General features: G+C 46.3%; 1 protein-coding gene across 2 annotated transcripts in view; it reads left to right on the plus strand.

Moving 5' to 3' along the window:
• Positions 1-18,796, plus strand: part of Cystm1 (cysteine rich transmembrane module containing 1) — a 54,873-nt gene that overhangs the window by 30,048 nt on the left and 6,029 nt on the right. Inside the window, exon 3 of one of the 2 annotated variants that reach the window (XM_021150787.2) lies at positions 15,081-15,260. The exons of the other annotated variant lie outside the window; for it this stretch is intronic. Coding sequence (XP_021006446.1) covers positions 15,081-15,193 — 113 coding nt within the window. The 3' untranslated portion in view covers positions 15,194-15,260. Of the gene's footprint in view, positions 1-15,080; positions 15,261-18,796 lie in introns of those variants that run through there. 2 annotated transcript variants of the gene reach the window in all.

The following is an 18,796-nucleotide window of genomic DNA, read 5'->3' on the forward strand; positions in this document are numbered from 1 at the left end:
CCTTTCCTTTCCTTTCCTTTCCTTTCCTTTCCTTTCCTTTCCTTTCCTTTCCTTTCCTTTCCTTTCCTTTCCTTTCCTTTCTTTCTCTCCCACTTCTCCTTCTCCTTTCTGTTACCCCTTCTTCCTTCCCCCTCTCTTTTCTTTTCTTTTCTTTTCTTTTCTTTTCTTTTCTTTTCTTTTCTTTTCTTTTCTTTTTTTCTTTCTTTCTCAGGGTTTCTCTGTGTAGTCCTGGCTGTCCTAGAACTCACTTGGTAGAGAGGCTGGCCTGGAACTCAGAGATCTACCTGCCTATGCCTCCTGAGTGCTAGAATCAAAGGTGTGCACTACCACTGCCCCAGTAATTTCTGATTTCTTAACAGTCTTCCAGGATACATGGTAATAGCCATGTGAGACCAGGGACTTACAGATGCTATAAGGTCTTGCTGTGGTCACTCAGGTGAAAAGTCTGCCTTGCTTCTATGTATCATGTCTCCCATGCACAAGTTTAAAAAAAAATTATGGGGAGAGAGGGATGGCTTAATGAGAAAATGCACTTACCACCAAGCCTGATGACCTGAGTTTGAGCCCCAGACCACGTGGTGAAGGAAAGAGCCAACTCCCTCAAGGTTGTCCACCCATCCCCACACAAACGCACTCTAAAAGGTTGAAATATTTATAACCTTGGAATCAGCACTCTTTTGGCCAGTTACATGCATCTTGTAACTCAGGGCTGGTCACAAGTGTTGCTGTGTCTCATCAGGCCTTTCTTACCTGCTTTGTCACCGTTATCTTCCTTAACCCTGTCAGCAGTCCCAGGGAGAGAGAAAAGGAAATGACTTTCCTATGGTCTGTTGCAACAGTAGCTGGGTGAGCCTGATTTGAACCCACATCTATCTGGTTTCAATAGCCTTTAAATACAGCATTAGCAACAGCACACAGTTGTAAAAGGACTTGTAGATGAATTCCCTGTGGTGACACCCAGGGGACAACATCCCAAAGTCAGGTGAGAAGGACCTTTAGGAGTCTCTCAGGGACTTAGCACCAACTAGGTCCAGCACCTAGGGTCCAGACTTTAAGGGTCGTCTCCTTAGTAACTGAGCTAAGTCTTGTGAACCTGTTGGTTATGCTAAGACAGTTTAGCCAAGCGTGTGCTGGTGCTCACCTTTAAGCTCAGCACTTGGGAGGCGGAGGCAGATGGATCTCACTGTGTCTCTTTCTTGAAGGGCTGGCTTGGCTCGCCCAGCATTCAGAGGTAATGGAGTATGGAAACACAACTGCTTTATGCATATTCCTTTCCCTTGGCTGGCTGGTGGGTATACCCAGTGCCTGCTGGCTGAAAGCAGGCTGGGTCGTTGAGACAAGTTTGTCATTGAATTCTTGGCCCCCTTCATCCATGTACAGCCTGGATTTTCTGCTCGACTATCACTCTACCTCATTTTGAAACAGAATGATCATGCACGCTTCACTTTTCACAGAGCTTTCTGTATTGGGCCAGTAAGAAACAATGACGACACTGGTTTGGCGGGCAAGAGAAAGAGTTAAGAGCAAACACTGCTCTATGCAAGAGGCAGCTGAGGAAGTTTAAGCTGTCTCAGAAAGACTAGCTGAGCACTCCCTGTTGGAATGTCTCTTTGCAAGCTTCACCCTCCTGAGTAAGACCAGGGCTTCAAGTCATTAGTTATGGGGACACCAGGGTGACAGGGATCTCCCCCTATAGAGCTATTTCTGAGTTGTAGTAAGGCATTAGCCACACTTTGAGGAGCTCCAGAGGTTGCACAGGGCAGTGTGGCTCCTGTCACACCAGCTGCCCATGTGGCACAATGCCCAAAGCCACCTAGCCCCATCCTCCCGTCGGCCACTGTGGTTAGCCATACTGGAAACCTGAGGAAAACCTCTTTACAGCTGAAGTCTCCCGTGGGTTTTTATGGAAGTCACTTTCAGGACAAGTGGCTACCCAGGAAATGATCCCTTTTCAAAAGTCTGCACTCCACCGTTGTTGTGGCTCTCCAGCGTTGAGATGATCTAAAATTTGGGATTAGCCACAGGATGATTATCATTAGGCTGCTGACAACGAAAACTGCAAGGACTGGCGTCTGCACTACTGAGTGAGAACTCAGCCCGGCAGACAGTGGCTGTGTGAAGGCCAAATCCAGACTCATCCATGACATAAGAGCTGGGTGCTTCTAAAGCCTGGCTTAGTTGGCATTCCTAACAGTCAGAGCTTCTGCCTCTGGTTAGACCTAGGTTCTTATACCAAGAAACCTGGCCACTTAAAAAATAATAATTTTCTGGAGAAATGGCTTGGTGGTTAAAGGCAAGTATTGCCCTTCTGAAGGACTGAGCTCCATTCCCAGCACCCATACTTGGTGCTCACAACCTCCCTAACTCCAGCTCTAGGGACATCAAGAGCCTCTAGTCTCCAGGGGCCTCTGCACTCACATGCACACACTCATATATAGATACATGCACACACACACACATAGTTAAAATAGTAAAAATAAATCCTTTAAAATAACACTGTAAGGTACACAGTTCCTGAGTCAGGACAAAGGTAGAGCATAGGTTGGGTCAGTGGTAGAGCTGTGACCAGCAAAGCACTTTCATTCCACCATAGGAGTCCTAGGAATTGAACTCATGGTATCAGGCTTGGCAGGAGACACCTTGGCCAGCTGAGCCATCTCATCAGTCCATGATGCAGTTGTTCTTGAAATTCATCTAATACATGGTATTTATCCAGGGGATATATTTTAGACTAATCCTGTACTGCATAAGAGTGTGCTGGGTGTTCTGTTGTTCTTGTTTCTGTTAACACTTTAAATTGTCAAGGCCTACCTTGGCTGCATCTGGGCCCCAGAAACTGTGAGTATTCAGGAATTGGTGTTGGTTTATACTGAGGTCTCCCAAAAAATCCTGTCCAGGACCCTCTGTCAGCCTTGGAGTAACCGTAAATTTCCCATGGCTGCGGGCAGGAATATTCTGGGCTATAGAACTGAAGAAAAGGTTCCAAAAAGTCCCATGGAAAGGTGTTCTGTGGTTCAAGGCCTGCCCTCCCTGGCTAACTGCTAAGCAGCACCTCTGCTCTCAGCTCCGTTTGCTTGCTTTATCCTCCTGAGTCTAAAGTGATGGTTCTGATGCCAGGGATTGCCATCAGCCCCTTTTGAGAAGTTTGGGGTTTGCCCAGATCTTGTTTAAAGCTTTTGAGCTGAGATAGGAGAACGGCAGGGACTGTGTGGCAGATGCCTGCCATCTCAAGCACTCCAGAGGATAACACAGGGAGATTGTGAGTTTGAGCCTAGCTTGGATTATTTAATGAGACCATGTCTCAAAAAAAAAAAAAGTTTTATGATTAACTGTCTTCTTTTTTAGTACTTGGGGCTGGTTGATTTTGTTGCTTTTACTAATATTTATAGTACTTCAGAGAGCAGCTTGCTAAATCTGTACCTGCAGCTTGCTTTCTTTCTTTNTTTTTTTTTTTTTTTTTNTTTNTTTNTTTGGTTGGTTGGTTGGTTGGTTGGTTTTTTGAGACAGGGTTTCTCTGTATAGCCCTGGCTGTCCTGGAACTCACTTTGTAGACCAGGCTGGCCTCAAACTCAGAAATCTGCCTGCCTCTGCCTCCCGAGTGCTGGGATTAAAGGAGTACACCACCATGCCCAGCCCGCAGCTTGCTTTCAAGTGAGGCTTGAGTAGGTATTCTAGTGGCAGTTGTAAGCATAAAACAAATTGCTTATTCATTTATTCATTTGGTGTCTTCTGTGTGCTAGGCCTACTGAATTCCCTATGGCAGGTTATGGGCAAAGAGTGATAAATGGCATTGAAGTCCTGAACAGTTTTATCCAGGTAGAACCAGGAGCTGGGAGCTCACCAGATCTTTTCTTGAAGATCAAAAGGAATTCCTAAAGAAGGTCACTGCCCCTTTCACTACCCTGTTCAGAAATGGTCAGGGTTCTTGGTGTCAGCTAGCGCTAGCCTTCAGGTACTGTGGGCATAAGCAGGAAGGATGACTCTGTGGTTAGGAGTTTTATTAAATTGGAAGGCAACACTTCCGACCCTTCTGGATTGTCACCCAGTCACAGGCATTGATACCTTTTATCCATTCCCTTGTCTCTTGTTGGTTCTTAAGAAACGCCCTAGTTTATTATATAGGAGTATGTATAGGCTCTACCAGATTTATGTAATGCCCATGGTGCTTCCAGTTATTTCAGCCCCAGGGGGCTCTACCTTGCTTTCTTTAGGTGTCTGTCTGGGGAGCAGCATTAGCTGCTAATGTACACTGAACTCTTGTTGCGTACCGAACACTGGCCTATGTGTATTCAGTGAAACAGCTACATCTTACAGATGGGAAAACTAAAGCTGGGAGAAACTGTTGCTTTAAGAATGACCTTGATGGTGGGGGCAGGGTGCCTGCCTACGCCGTCTCTCCTTTCTCTGCACTGTGTTCCTTGACAGGGCTGGTTGCCAGGTGAGATACTGGTCTGCTTGTACACAGGTAAATAGATGGTGGAATGTTGCAGACTGTCCCAAGAGTGTTCCCTAGGGTGAGAGTCTGGTATGGTGGACTTCCAGAGTTCTCTGAGAGTGCTTCTGTTCTGTCTCCAGTTTCTCTAAATGGTGGCACTATAAATAAACCCACGAACTCTACTCAGTGGTTTGGGAAAAATCAAATGTGTCCTAGCCTTCCTGGCAGAGCAGAGGCTCCAAGTATGCATGCTTTACCTCCAAGGCCAAACCATTTCAGAGTTTTATTGAAAAGAGTTTATTTCAGGGTTTTATTGCCTGTTTGAGTGGGAATGTGATGGTAGTGGATCTTTTGAATGCCTTAGTGACAAGCTGGCCAGACTGATAGTGTTGCTCATGGGAGAAAGGTATTTCTCTAATTGCTGGCTCTGTCTCCCAGGCTAGCAGAGTTCCAGTCACAAAGTCTGGCACCCCCTGTCTCCCTTTCTCCACTAGGAAACCTCTGGCCTATCTTTTAACAAAGAAGTGTGTCTATGTGAGTAAGAGACTGGCTTTCAGGACCCTTTGTCATTGACCTTCAGGTGATGTTGGCTTGTCATAGTTAGAAAAACAGCATTTATGACCAACAGAGCACCTCACACTGCTCTTTCCAGATGTGCAAAGACAACCTCATCCTCTAGCTCTAGGCGGTGTGCTTAGTACCCAGAGAGAAGACATGGACCAGTCAGTTCTTCCCAGTGAGGGCTGTGCCATGTCACCACATTCAGTGACAATGTCATCCTGTCTCATTCTTGACCTTAGAATTCACTGGGTTCAGGGCTCTAACTGCACTCAGGAGAAAACAGCTATTTTTACTGTCATATAATTATGTCTGTTGGTCAAGGAAGAAAACAGCCTGGGGTGTTTTGCATAAATACATGTGTGGGAGCTGTTAATTAGTAACCTAGAAATCTGTTCCCGGTAGAAGCCAGTTGTGGTCTGTATACCTAAGATAAGCATGCTTTGCATTCAGTAGAAATGAGATGGCGGTGTTTGCTCTCCTGGAGAGTGTGGCAGATAACTGTTTGAATGAGGCTCATGGGGCTGGCACTGCATATGAGTCAGGCTGACATTGCTGATAACAGCAGCCTGTACCTTTCTGTGCCTGGACATGAGCAGGTAAGACAGCGGCTTCCTCCTTGGTGGTTCGGCCCATTTGGACAGGTTCCAAAGAGCTGGCTCTCCTCACAGTACCTTTTCAGTTTCCCCTTTTCCTATAGTTCTAGTACTAAAGCCCCCCAAACCAATGGTTTCCCTGATTTCTGATTAGCTCTCTAAAATCATTGTAAAAGTTTTGTTTTCAGGGCCACTTACATTAGAGGCTGGGCAGATTCTACTACTACTGAGCTGCATCTCCAGTTCGTCACCAGGGCAACAGTGAGACAGACTGACCTCCGTCCTCCCACAGCCCACTGCGGAGGACCCTGTCCTGATAGAGTGTCGCTTGTGTTACCTGTTGGTTCTCCCTATCCTAGCCTACGCCTGTGTGCAGCTTTTTCATTCCTTCCCTCCAAGTGTTCTGCAAGCTCCCTGTGTTAGTCTCTTTTTTTCTGGACTCTACTCCAGGGTTGGCTGTGTCAGGAAAAGAGAAGTGAGCATGGAGGTGAGCATGGAGACTGAGGAGGAACCAACGCTGGTTTCTCCTGGAGCCCTGGGTGTGAGAGGCACTCGGAGGGAGCAGTCTGGGAGAGTCTACAGGCCAGGAGAGCAGGCAGGCACCAAGGCAGAGCAGACTTGGGTTTTGGTAACCGTGACATGCCTCTGGCTGACTGGAGTCCAGGCTAAGGAGAATTGCAGCTACTGCTGGAACAGAATGTCCCTGTGCTGCCAGCTTAAAGAATTTTACTGCTGTGAACTAAGCTCTGGTGTCCTGAATGTTGAAGAGCCATGGAAGCCTCATGAATCAGTAGGAGCCTGAAGAAGATTTTGATATCACTCAGTATCCTTGAAAGGACGTATGTAGTTAAATATTCATAACATAAAATCTGCTCTTTTGACCATGTCTAAGGACATGCTCTTTGGTGTTAGCTGCATTCACATTGTTTTTCGGTCATTGTCTTTTCTTCCCAAACTGAAATTTGGCACCTCTTGAATAAGAAATCCCCATGCCCCGCTTTGTCCTGCCCTGACAACCCCATTCCTCTTTCTGCCTGTGGATTTGACTAGTCTGTATTTCAGATAAATGGGATTATAATAATCATAGTATCTGTCCTCCTGTGACTGGCTGACTTCATGTACTATGTCTTCAGCGTTTATCCACTTTTTTCTTCCTTTTTTTTTCTTTTTATAATTTATTTTTTTTATTAGGTATTTTCCTCGTTTACATTTTCAATGCTATCCCAAAAGTCCCCCATACCCACCCTCCCAATCCCCTACCCACCCACTCCCCCTTTTTGGCCCTGGGGTTCCCCTGTACTGGGGCATATAAAGTTNGCAAGTCCAATGGGCCTCTCTTTGCAGTGATGGCCGACTAGGCCATCTTTTGATACATATGCAGCTAGAGACAAGAGCTCCGGGGTACTGGTTAGTTCATATTGTTGTTCCTCCTATGGGGTTGCAGTTCCCTTTAGCTCCTTGGGTAATTTCTCTAGCTTCTCCATTGGGGGCCGTGTGATCCATCCAATAGCTGACTGTGATCATCCACTTCTGTGTTTGCTAGGCCCCGGTATAGTCTCACAAGAGACAGCTATATCTGGGTCCTTTCAGCAAAATCTTGCTAGTGTATGCAATGGTGTCAGCGTTTAGAAGCTGATTATGGGATGGATCCCTGCATATGGCAATCACTAGATGGTCCATCCTTTCGTCACAGTTCCAAATTTTGTCACTGTAACTCCTTCCATGGGTGTTTTGTTCCCATTTCTAAGAAGGGGCAAAGTGTCCACACTTTGGTCTTCGTTTTTTCTTCCTTTTTGAAGCTGGGTAATATTCCATTGAATATATAGTCCACATTTAGTTTATTCATTCATTGGTAGATATTGAGTTGTAATCACCTTTCAGCCATTGTAAATGATTTTTACAATGTGTGTGAATAGTGATCATAGATAGTGTGAATAATGATCACTGGTATACAATATTTGTTCAGGTCCTTGCAGTCAGTTTTTTGGGTGAGAGTATTAAAGCAAGATGTCTTTAAAGATTAGTTGCTGATGAATTACCTTTCTCCACTGAGGGCTTGACTTTCAGACCACCAAAGTTGGCTTTACTCCCTTCTAAGTTTAGACTGCAGTGTACCCTGAGAGGGCATCTCAGCACCACACTACATGTTGATATTTGATCGGCTTTCATAACAGGCCACAGCTGCAGTTTTACATATCACTTTACACTACGAGCTCATGAGTCGGTGAGTTCCTTGTAACTGCAGGGCTTGCCTTGGGCTAAGTAGAACCCTGCTGGGTTTTTTTGGGGGGGTAGGGGGCTTGTCCCTAGAAATGGCTCCATTTTGAGACTTGAACCCAGGAGCAGCTGAAGCCTGAGGACTCTCAGCAGCCTTGTGTAGGCACGTCAGTGTCTGTCTGTTGGCTTTGATAATCTGCTTTTGTTTCATCTGCTTCTTGTAGAACATAAGTGGAATTACATGTAGATATTCCCTAGGAAAATGGTCCACTTGTGAAGTTCCTGGCCATCAGGAATTGCCACCCAACTGGTTGCACCGGCTAATGACACACCTGTTTGAGAGTAGGCTTTATACAGCTGCAGCTGTAATGTATAGAACAGAAAAGCTTCCTGGGCCTGGGTATCTCTGTATTTGCCTGGCTGGCATTACTGCTGGAAGTGGAGATGAAGTTGTGTGAAGTTGAGGTCTTAATGGCCATTGGTGTTTTCTTTGTTAATTAGAAAATTTCTAGACCCACAAATGAACCACTCAGATTTCTTCTGCATAGCCACAGACACGGTAAGGACTGAGACTGTGGGCCATGCAGCCCATGTGAATGGTGCAAAGGTCCTGCTGGCCCATGTTCCTGGCACCCTTCCCTGAATCTCAGGCCTCATGGGGCCAGTGTGTAAACAAGGAACTCAGAGGAAGGAGAGCATCACCAGCTATAGCGTTCTGAGTCCAGCTCACTCTGCTCTCACTGATGTGTTGAGCAGCTTGGGCTGGCCTGGAGTCAGTCCTTTCTCATCTAATACTGACTTGTCTCTCTGCCTCAGAGCTCAGCTGATAAGGCTGGTTTTGCATGCTTGCAAGCGAGAGTATGCTTGCCTGAAAGAGCCTTGATGGTCTGGAGAAGGTGCAGAAGGTCCTCCAAGGAGCTGTCAAGACTTGGGTGGGGCAAAGCAGAGAACGCCCTGACTTTTCTCAGGCACATGGCTGTAGAGAAAGGAAGATAATCAAGTGATATTTTGTTGACAAGACATTTTCATCTTTGGGCATTCACTTCAAAGCACCATTATCAATTCTGAGAAGAACAAGGACAGTCCAAGTTAGGAGCAGGGCTGAACTAGGGAGGGAAGGGGCATCAGGCAGGGTTGAGCTAGACAAGGGACCTGTCAGGACTGTGGCCTGGATTTTGTGCTCTGCTGTTGTCTTGAGTTTGTTTGGAATGCTATAGAGGACAAGCAGATAACTCTCAGGATCAGAGGGTAAGGATGATATTTTCACAAGGTGACCCAACCTTGAACTGAGTCTCTGACATCACCTTGGGAGGAGCCAGCTAATGAGCCAGGCAGGTGATTTGGGAGCTGACTTCCCTGGGCCTGACAAGATATGCCTTTGACAAGGAAAGGAAAAAGAAGGGTTGTTCAACAGATAAGCAGCCAGACCAGTTCCTGGAGGTGGATGGGTGTGCTTGCTCACAGGTGCTCCTGCCCACTCTGGATCTATGGGAGGGGAGACCTAGCAGGTGGTCTAGGCAGGTGCAGATGAAACCAGGGGAGGAGCAGACTTCCTGCTCCAGTGCCCAGGAGATCCAGGCCTTCAGGGGGTGAGGCGTATTTCTATTGGGCATGGGCCTGTCTGACTGTACCTATGCCTATGTCCCCGGGCTATAGTCCCGATGCCTCCCTACCAGTGCTTCCTCTGTTTCAGGTTCAGTATGTAAAGATCCCCTCTACTGCCTTGGAAGTACTCTACCTGGACCTTGCTGGGCTTCTAAGCATTGGACTTCCTAAAAGTGTGACCTAGACTCCAAAGGAAAAAAGGACAAGAACTGTGTGGGGATGTGTGTGCACTGGTACAAGGGAAGATACCTAGGCAAGAGCTTGATTTCAAGGCTACCTGCAACCCAAGGTTCTTCCATTCTCCTCCCACAGTCCAGCAGCCCTGGTCCATTGTCTCTTCCCGCAGAGTGGCAGTTCTTCCCCCACACACGAACTGTTCTTTGCTACTTATGTGGGGCCCCTTGCTTCTAGAACAGCATGGGGCTTTGCCTCCTGACCTCTTGTTTATTTCAGAAGCTTTGCCCCAGAGTGCAGGGGAGCCCCTCTTAGTCTTTTTATCTAGATCTGCCTGTAAGAAGCATACTTTTGTCTGGCATGGTGGCACATGGCTGTCATCTCAGCATTTGGGAGTCTGAGGCAAGAGGATTGAGAGTTTGAGGCTAGCCTGGGCTACACAGCAAGACCATTCCTCATTTGATCCGGAGGGGCCCTGCCTGAAAACTCACAGTCATGTGAATAACAGTACTGGTTCAGTTTGTTTACTGAGTGAGTCACAATGTGCCAGCACAACAACTTTCTGGGCTGCAGATCGCCAATATTACCCCTCTTTTATGACAGAGGAAACTGAGGCTAAGAGAGGTTATTAACTACCCAGGGTTACTTGGCTAGGAAGTAGATTGCATATCTAAATTCAGTTTAATATGTTTTATTAAATTACTATTCTAAAATCCTGAACGTAGTGCCTCCAACAAAACTGAGCCACGAAGTCTTGAGGTTTATGACCTGGATTGAGGACAACTGTCCTTGTGTGCTTTCTACTGGCGCAATAAAGATCACGACCAATGTAGCCTCGGGAGAAGAAAGGGCTTATTTGTCTTTATGTCCGGATCACAGTCTGTCACTGAGGGGAGCTAGGCAAGACCCTAGAGGGATGCTGCTCCTGTTACCTCAGGCTCTATCTAGTTCTTGCTCAGCCGGACTTCTTATACATTCCAGGACCACCTGGCCAGGAATAGCACCACCCACAGTGGTCTGGGCCCTCTCACAGCAACCATCAATCAAGAAAACGTCCCACAGACTTGCTTACATTCCTCAACTGAGGCCCCCTCTTCCCAGATGATTCAGCTTGTGTCAGGTTGGCAAAAGCAACACAGCATCCCTTTAGGATGCCCGGGAAAACCAAAGTGGCCCTTTTTGTATCTTCCCTTATCCCCTATTACTCATCAATACGGAAGACTTCTGTGACCTCAAACAACAGCTTGGGGAGTCTCCCCATCAAAGAAGCAGACATCTCTTTCTACAGCACCAGGCGCCAGCCTGGGCATTGTCTGAGCCACTCCTCAAGTTGTCCACCCAGAAAGGCGTCCTGTAGGTTGAAGGCTCGGTCTCTCCATGTACTATTCCATCTAGATGCCAGTCTCAGTCTCTATTGCTTTGCCAGTCAACTTGCTGCTTACCGAGTTCCCATGACTCCCTCCTCCAGGTTATTTGTTTGCTTGAGTGGCTCAGGGAATTTATGTTTGCTGGTTTATTGTAAAAGCCAGTACAAAAGACATAGATAAAGTGATATAGAACGTAAGAGTGCAGAAAGTTGTATTTTTGCCCTCTCCAGGTCTTGACATTTCCAGGAACGCAGTTTAGGGCTGACTAGAAGGCCCAAACTCTGCCCTTTGGAATGTTTTATGGAGATACTGCATAGGGACCCATGATTGGACTACAGTAGTGACCTAATGCTGTGGCCTTTAATAGAGTTCTTCATTTTGTGCTGACTGCCAACCATAGCATTATTTTCACTGCTACTTCATAACTGTAATTTTGCTAGTTATGAATTGTAAATATATTGTGTTTTTCCATGGTCTTAGTTGACCCTTGTGAAGGGGTCATTTGACCCTGAAGGAGTCACAGCCCACAGGTTGAGAACCCTTGGACTGAAGGGTCAGCTAGGACACACATAGAGCAGGGGAAGCCAGCGTGGCTTGTCAGTACAGCACTCCTCCCTCCAGGGCTGTTGGGCAGGACCCTTAGGGAACAAGGAAGAACTTAAGACCCAATTCAGGGTAAGCCAGAGAATTCACCTTTGTTTTATTTTGGTTTTTGTTTGATTGTTTATTGAGACAGGGCCTCACTATATATCTTTGATTGTCTTGGAACTCACTTTGTAGACCAGGTTGGCACTGAACTCACAAGTGCTGGAATTAAAGGCATGCGCCACCATGCTCAGCCTGTAAGGGAGTTCATTCTTAATAGCCAGTTCCAGCACAGAGAGGTGGGGAAGGGTTAGGATTTTGTGAACCTGATTTAGGGAAGAGAGGAATCCTGGTTCTATGGTTTGTCTCTGGGCAGGAGTTAGGAGCCAAGGACTGTGGGCCAAACTCAATAGTAGAATGTCACATCCATAAATACATAGTTGTCAGATAGCGAGGGTCCCTTCTGCTTTATCTGAATGCCCATCAGCAGAGTCCTGGCAGAACCTTCACCCCTACCCTGCTTACTACTTCCTGCTGCACCTCAGGTTCCTGAGGTAAGGAGAAGAATGGAGAGATAGAGACAGAGGCATCTCGAGAACACAGTTAGGGGGCTGCCTTTTTGCATATTGCAGGGTGAGACACAGGACATACTGTTTCAGATACTTCTATGTCCTCTACACTCAGAGGGCTAGTGTGAGCCACTCGAGGGTATGGCAGTGCACACACTGCCAGGCGTAGCTGTGTGCCATGCTGGATGCTGGCTTGGCAGACTATGCCTTTAATCTCTGATATAAACATTGGCTGCCTCAGAGCAGTGCCATCATCCAGCTTTCAGAGACCAGAGTTCTACAGAGTTTCAAACTACCAAATACAGTCCTTAGTGCCGGAAACAGTTTTATACATGAAATTCATACAGCCTAGTACTTGCTTTTTACTGGGTACTTGGGCCCAGAGTTAGGTTCCTTTACTCTCATGAAGAGGGGTCATTTATAATGCTTTCTGTGATTGCTGCAAACTCTCTAAGTGCTATACACTCTTGTCAAGCTGCTAAGCAACCTGCCTTGGGGACAGAGGTCAAATAAAAGTCTTACAAGTTCAAGGAAGGGCATTTGGCTTGGAGGTATTTGAGGCCCTCCACACCCGTGGGATCCATGGAGTCTGAATAGGTCAGGCAGCAGAGGAAAAAGTGCTGTGACAGGGAACCTAGGCGTTGTTGAGCAAATGCATGAGTGATTGGCTGGTGGGTTAAGTGTGGGCCCCTGAGAAGGTGCTGTAGATTAGCTGGGAGACAGGAGGAAACGCTGACTATCTGAAGCAGTTTTTTCCTCCATAAAATCGGACCACAATATGCTGGCTACCTGTAATGCACAGCACCTCCTGTGCCTGGGCCCAGTGATGGCTGAGTCGGGGATGCAGGCAGCTGTGCTGACTTGGAGGCTTCAGTCCTGTATCCTAGTGTTCCAGATGTTGGAGGGCCACCTAGAAGAAATGTCAAAAGAAAATACTTGCAGCAGATATGCATATCCTCAGCATTGGTTGATGGAAAGTGAGTAGGCTCTGTCCTGATAGTGTACCCCTGAAGACCCAGGCCAGCAGCAGTGGAGAGCAGCTGTAACTGGAGTTGAGATGCAGGGACTCTGCTTAGGATGGGAGAAGAACATAGTGTTCGTTATATTGTAGCGAGCAGGAAAAGGGAGGCCAGGACCTGGAATCCTCCCAAATGTTCACTGCTTCCTATGCCTTCCCCATCCATGGCCCAGATCAGCTGAGCTTTCAGCTCCCTAGAAAAACCCAGAGGGTGAGGCTGGGGCTGTGTGGTAATAACAATGAGTGCTGCTTTGGGGAGGGAGCAGCGTTCAACAGAAACGGCATCTAGGGGAGTTTAAAGGAATCACTTACTCTAGCTAGCCCATAGAACAGACACAGAAACCTGGTATTTTACTTACAAGCTCTAAGCCTAGACCAGTCAGGTTCTATGCTGTTCTAACCTGTATCCAAACTGTGTGCCCCTTGGTACTTGCTGGGCTGCCTCTGTTCCATCAGCCTGCCCTCAGGATGATTTCTCCTGGTCACATGCTCATGACCCTCCAGTCTCATAAGAATGCCCTCTCCTTCCTCCTCCTCTTTCTTCTCCTTTGCCCCTCCTCTCCCTGATCTCTCCTGAGCCTCTCCTCACTCGATCCTCAGGTCCTGCCCTCCTCTCTTCCTGCTTAATCACAGGCTCTAGCCTTTTATTAGTCAGCTTTAAATCGGGGAGCAATGTTTACACACTAAAAGCTGGTATCACGAGAATGCACTCATCTAGACAGCAAGCAGATCTTGGAGCTCAGACTTCAGACCAACAGGGGAGGTTGTGTTTGTACTCACGGGGGGGCTCTAGCACTGGCACTGGCACAAGCTTCTTAGAGGGAGGGTCAGTAATTTGGCCTGGCTCCTGCTGCCTGGCCTGAGTCCTTGCATTCTCTCAGGGCCCATGGGCAGCAAGCTCTGAGGAGTCTGACTAGAACTAGGCTTACTGAGTAGCTGGGAGCAGGGGTCAGAGGCTGCCGGGTGTGGCTTCGAGGTGAGCCTGGAAGCGTGGGCTGGAGCTGGGCCGAGTGGGACTTGTAGTTTATGGTAGTGACTTGGGAAGCAGGCCAGGCCAGGGCCACAGAGGCAGTGAGTGCCTGTCAGTGAGAGGATGCGAGGGGTTCAAGGCAGCCACAGTCAGATGGGCACCTTCCTGCTGGAGCTGACTCTCTCCCTGCCTCCCTCTCTCCTTTCCTTTTTAGGTAGAGAAGCACCTTTGAGTGCAGCTTCAATCACATAGATTTAAGAAAAGTGGAAAATGGGAAGTAAAAACCTCTACTCTTCCCCCACACTCTGGCATTTAAGTTTCTCATTATCTCAGAAACATGGATAACACTCTTCATATAATGTAAAGACATAAAGATATATATCCCCTCCTGCTTACTCTGTTGGCCCCCATAAAGGCATACCTAGCTCTCTTTAATAGCTAGTATTCTCTGCCACTCTCTGGTGTATGCTCTGCCTTACTTTAGCTGACTGGACTCCAAAATACATTCTGTATACTCATTTTCCCCCCTCATTCTAAGTAGTTATAGCGCATCCCTACAGATTTCCTTCCTTGCAAGTGCTGTCTCCCCACACCTCGTACACACACTATAAAGGTGTATGAAAATGTCACCATGTGGCTGGTAGTAAACATGGTTGTGAGGATTAAATGAGAGTGGGCACAGCTTCTCCAGTGCCACCCACACCAGGCTTAGGACAAGGGCTGTAAGTTGGCTCACTCACTGAATTTTTGTTGTAAATTGGACAATATCAAATGAGGTTGCTGGGTGGGGTTTCCTAACTTATGAAGGTGAGGTGCCTGGAAACAGTGGCCTGACAACTTGTGATGTGTGCCAAGCACTGGAGTGGCCCCTGCCCTGCCCTGGTCTTGTGTGTGTAAGTCTTACAGTGTGGTAAGTGTTGCCAGACCACCACTGCTCCGAGCGCCTTCTTAACTGGTCTCTCTCTCCCCCGCCTGCCCCTTCCCAGTGTACATTTTGGAACGGGAAAGGAAGACGAACACGGATGCCGGGTGTCAGGCAGTCCTGGCCGCGTGCTGGGCTGCGCTCTGCTGTTGCTGCCTCCTGGACAGCTTGGACTGAGTAGCCAAGACCCAGTTCTCTCGCAGCCGCTGCTCCTGTTGCTGAATAAACAACTAGTGTTACACAAGTCCAATTCTTTTCTTTCTTTGGAAAAAAAAACTCCCAAAACCTCATCTGCAGACTTTGAAAGTTTAGCATCTGTAAATGGTGTGAAGTAGTATTTCTCATTTTCCTTCCAGATTACCATTAACCTTGAACTATTATTCCCAAATATGCATTTTATATGTGTGTGTGTATAAAATTTTATATATTTATATATTTAAGGTGTATGTGAGCACACGAGTCTGTGCTATGATGCACATGTGGAGACATGTCAGAGACAACATTCAGGAGTTAGTTTTCTCCATTCACCACGTGATCCTAGGGTTGAACTCCTCAGGTCATAGGGGTTGGTAGCATGTGCCTTTGCCAACTAAGCCATCTCTTTGGTCCCTTGTATATATTCTTAAGACCATTTTTTTCCTATTAATTTGTCTTTTCCTACTGATTTTTAGAGAATCCTGGTTTGGTTTGGTTTTGCAGGGGAAGGGTCTTACTATGTGTATGTCCTGGCTGTCCTGGAACTAACTCTGTAGACCAGGCTGGCCTCAAACTCACAAGGATTTACTTTCCTCCTCCCCATCAATTTGAAATGAGACTGGCCATTAGCCAAATTCCCATATATAAACGGCATGGTAATTATCCACTCTGCCAGCTCCTTTTCATTCTTTAACTGGAAAAGGAATCCAGTCAAGCCCAGAGACTATATTGCTGTGACCACAGGTCTGCTGTATATCTGTTTGGTTGTCTTGAGGTATTTTTCTTTCCTTAGAGACAGAGTCTCTATGTAGCCCCAAGTGACTGTATTGTGACTTGCTCTGTAGAATAGGCTGATTTTGAACTCACAGAGATCTGCTTGTGGGATTTAAGGCTGGGTTTGAAAGTATGCACCACCATGCCCAACTTTAAAAAAATTTTTTTAAAAAAGATTTATCTTCCATGTAATTATTTTTGCCTGCATGTCTGTATATGCAACTATGTGCATGCCTGGTACCCACCGAGGTCAGAAGAGAGAGCTTCAGGTCCCCTGAAACTGGAGTTATGGATGGTTGTGAGCCACCATATGGGTGCTATGAACTGAACTGGGTCCTCAGGGCTTTTAACTACTGAGCCATCCCCCAACCCAGCCTCTTGGGGTTTTGTTTTGTTTTGGTTGTTTGTTGATTTTTTTTCCCCCTGTGATATGTATTAGAGAGAGTTTCGTGTAGCCTCAACTATCCTTGGACTGGTTGTAGAACCAAGGATAACCATGGACTCCTGACATCCCTGCCTCTGTCCCCCAAATGTTGGGATTATAGGTATATGTCTACTATTTTATCCCGTTAACACTGTATTACATAGTAAAAGCATTTAATTTTGATAAAATCCAGGTTACTAATTTTTCTTTTATAGATAATGCTAAACTAACCCCAAGTACTGAAGATTTTTAAATTTCTTCCTAAAATCATTCCTATTTTATATTTAGGATCATGATCCACAGAGGCAGGCAGATTTCTGAGTTCGAGGCCAGCGTGGTCTACAAAGTGAGTTCCAGGACAGCCAGGGCTACACAGTAGAAACCCTGTCTCCAACAAACAAACAAACAAACAAACAACAAAACAAAACAAAACAAAAGAATCATGATCCATTTTAGATTAATTTTTAAAATAAAATGTTTTAGTTCTGGGATGGGGCCAGATGTAATGTACATACCCTCTGAGTTCCAGGACAGCCAAGGCTATTCTCAAACAAAAAAAGAAAAGAAAAGAAAAGGAAGAGAAAAGAAAAAAGAAAACAAGGATATTTAGGATTGTTTTATTTTCTGCATTCCAGTTCTTCTCAACATTCTTTATGGAAAACATCCCCCCCTTTCAGGGCCTGCTCTGCATATCTGTGAACCAGCTAGCCATGTTCGTGCTAGCCTTTTTGTTATCTCTGTTCAATTCCCTAGATCAAAGGAGACATAGACACTAATCATGAGTACAGTTAACTGTCGACTACTGTACTTTATAGGGAATCTTGTTTTAAATATCACAGTTCTTTTGTATTTCCATAAACTTTATCAATGATATGTCTTATCATTTTTATTGGAATTGCATTTGATCTAGATCATTGTGGACCCTGGTCTTATTTCTTTCTTATTTGAGACAGGGTCTTACTGTGTAGCCTTGGCTGAGACCCCAGCCTGACAAGTCTTTAACTAGGGTCTTTCCAGTGTTGTGTATGTTCTTGCTCTCACTTGCTGTGTGTGGTGACTGGAGCTGAAGCCCCAATCATGATGAGGCTGTTTCTGTTGATGTGGGCCAGCACACGAGGTTCATAAGGACTTGTCAGGACACAGAACTGCTGTGCAGGAAACATGAGCAGCTTTGATTAACAGATGCACCCATAATTATTTCTCTAAAAACTACATTAGAGCCAGGTGTGGGGGCACAAGCTTCCAATCACAGAGGCAGGCAGGCTTCTGTGAGTTTAAGGCCAGTTTGGTTTCAGTCATGAGTGGTAGTCCTGTCCGGGCTACATAGAGAAACCCTGTTCCAAAAACCGACAAAAGTCCTGCATTAGGATATATATGTGATGTGAGACACTGATCTCTGTCGTCTGCTGTAATGGTCCTCATGCTGGGTTTGGAGCACTAGAATACATTTTGTAGCTTCCCATACTTGACTCCTTCCTCTTTGATCCTCACAGCGACGCCTTCCCTGGTTCCCACTCATGGTTCCTCTAATCTGACCTGAGTGCCAGCTGTGGGCCAGAAGGTACTGGGTAGTTGCTGCTCTCCTGTTCCCTCCCATGAAGTCCCTGCTGGCCCCAGGATCAAAGGACTCTGGTTTTCTGTCTCACTAAACGGAAGCACTATTTGCTAAGGATTTCTTCCCCTTGGGGCGTATCTGAGTGCTCGCCAAGGTCTGCAGCAGGAAACAGCCATTTGGGATTCTCTTTGTGGCTTGTTTCCTTCTTCCATCAGCATGGAAAATTCAGAAATACAAAAGCAGAATGAATTCTTTGTTTTACTTCTGTCAAAAGGCCTTTCATTTTATAAGCATATCTGGATATAGAGCCTCAGGCAGTTTGTGCGCCAGGTGTGGCGTAGTATGAGGGCCTTATCAATGATGTTTGCTGCCATTTGCAAAGCCAAGATCTGCATGCAAACCAGCCAGCCCTGTGCTAAACCGGAGGGCCCTCCACTCTCCATAGCTCTGTCAAGACAAACAGTGCAGTGTGTTAAGACCCTCTGAATGCCGCTTGAGAAACTCGGGGAGGAAACTATATTTCTTCATGTTGAGAACCGTCATTTTTGACCATTTTGACCTTTTCTTCCACAGCATCCTGGGCAATAGTTTCCATAACTTCATCTGATTCTTAGTAGAACAGCCGGAGACTTTTCAAAGAGGTCCATAATTGATCTGCGGGCCTCTGATATAGAAGAGTAGGTCCAGGATGTCAACTCAGTCCTGTCAATCACCCTCTAACTCCTAGCAAAAGGTCCCTCCTTAACTTCTCTATTTAAATACCTGCTTATCATGTTAGTGATAACCAGTTAGTGATCTTCAAGTTCAGTGAAACCTTCCAAAAACTCAGGTA

This window comes from Mus caroli, chromosome 18 (genome assembly GCF_900094665.2).
Source record: "Mus caroli chromosome 18, CAROLI_EIJ_v1.1, whole genome shotgun sequence".
In the NCBI taxonomy this organism is placed as follows: Eukaryota; Metazoa; Chordata; class Mammalia; order Rodentia; family Muridae; genus Mus; species Mus caroli.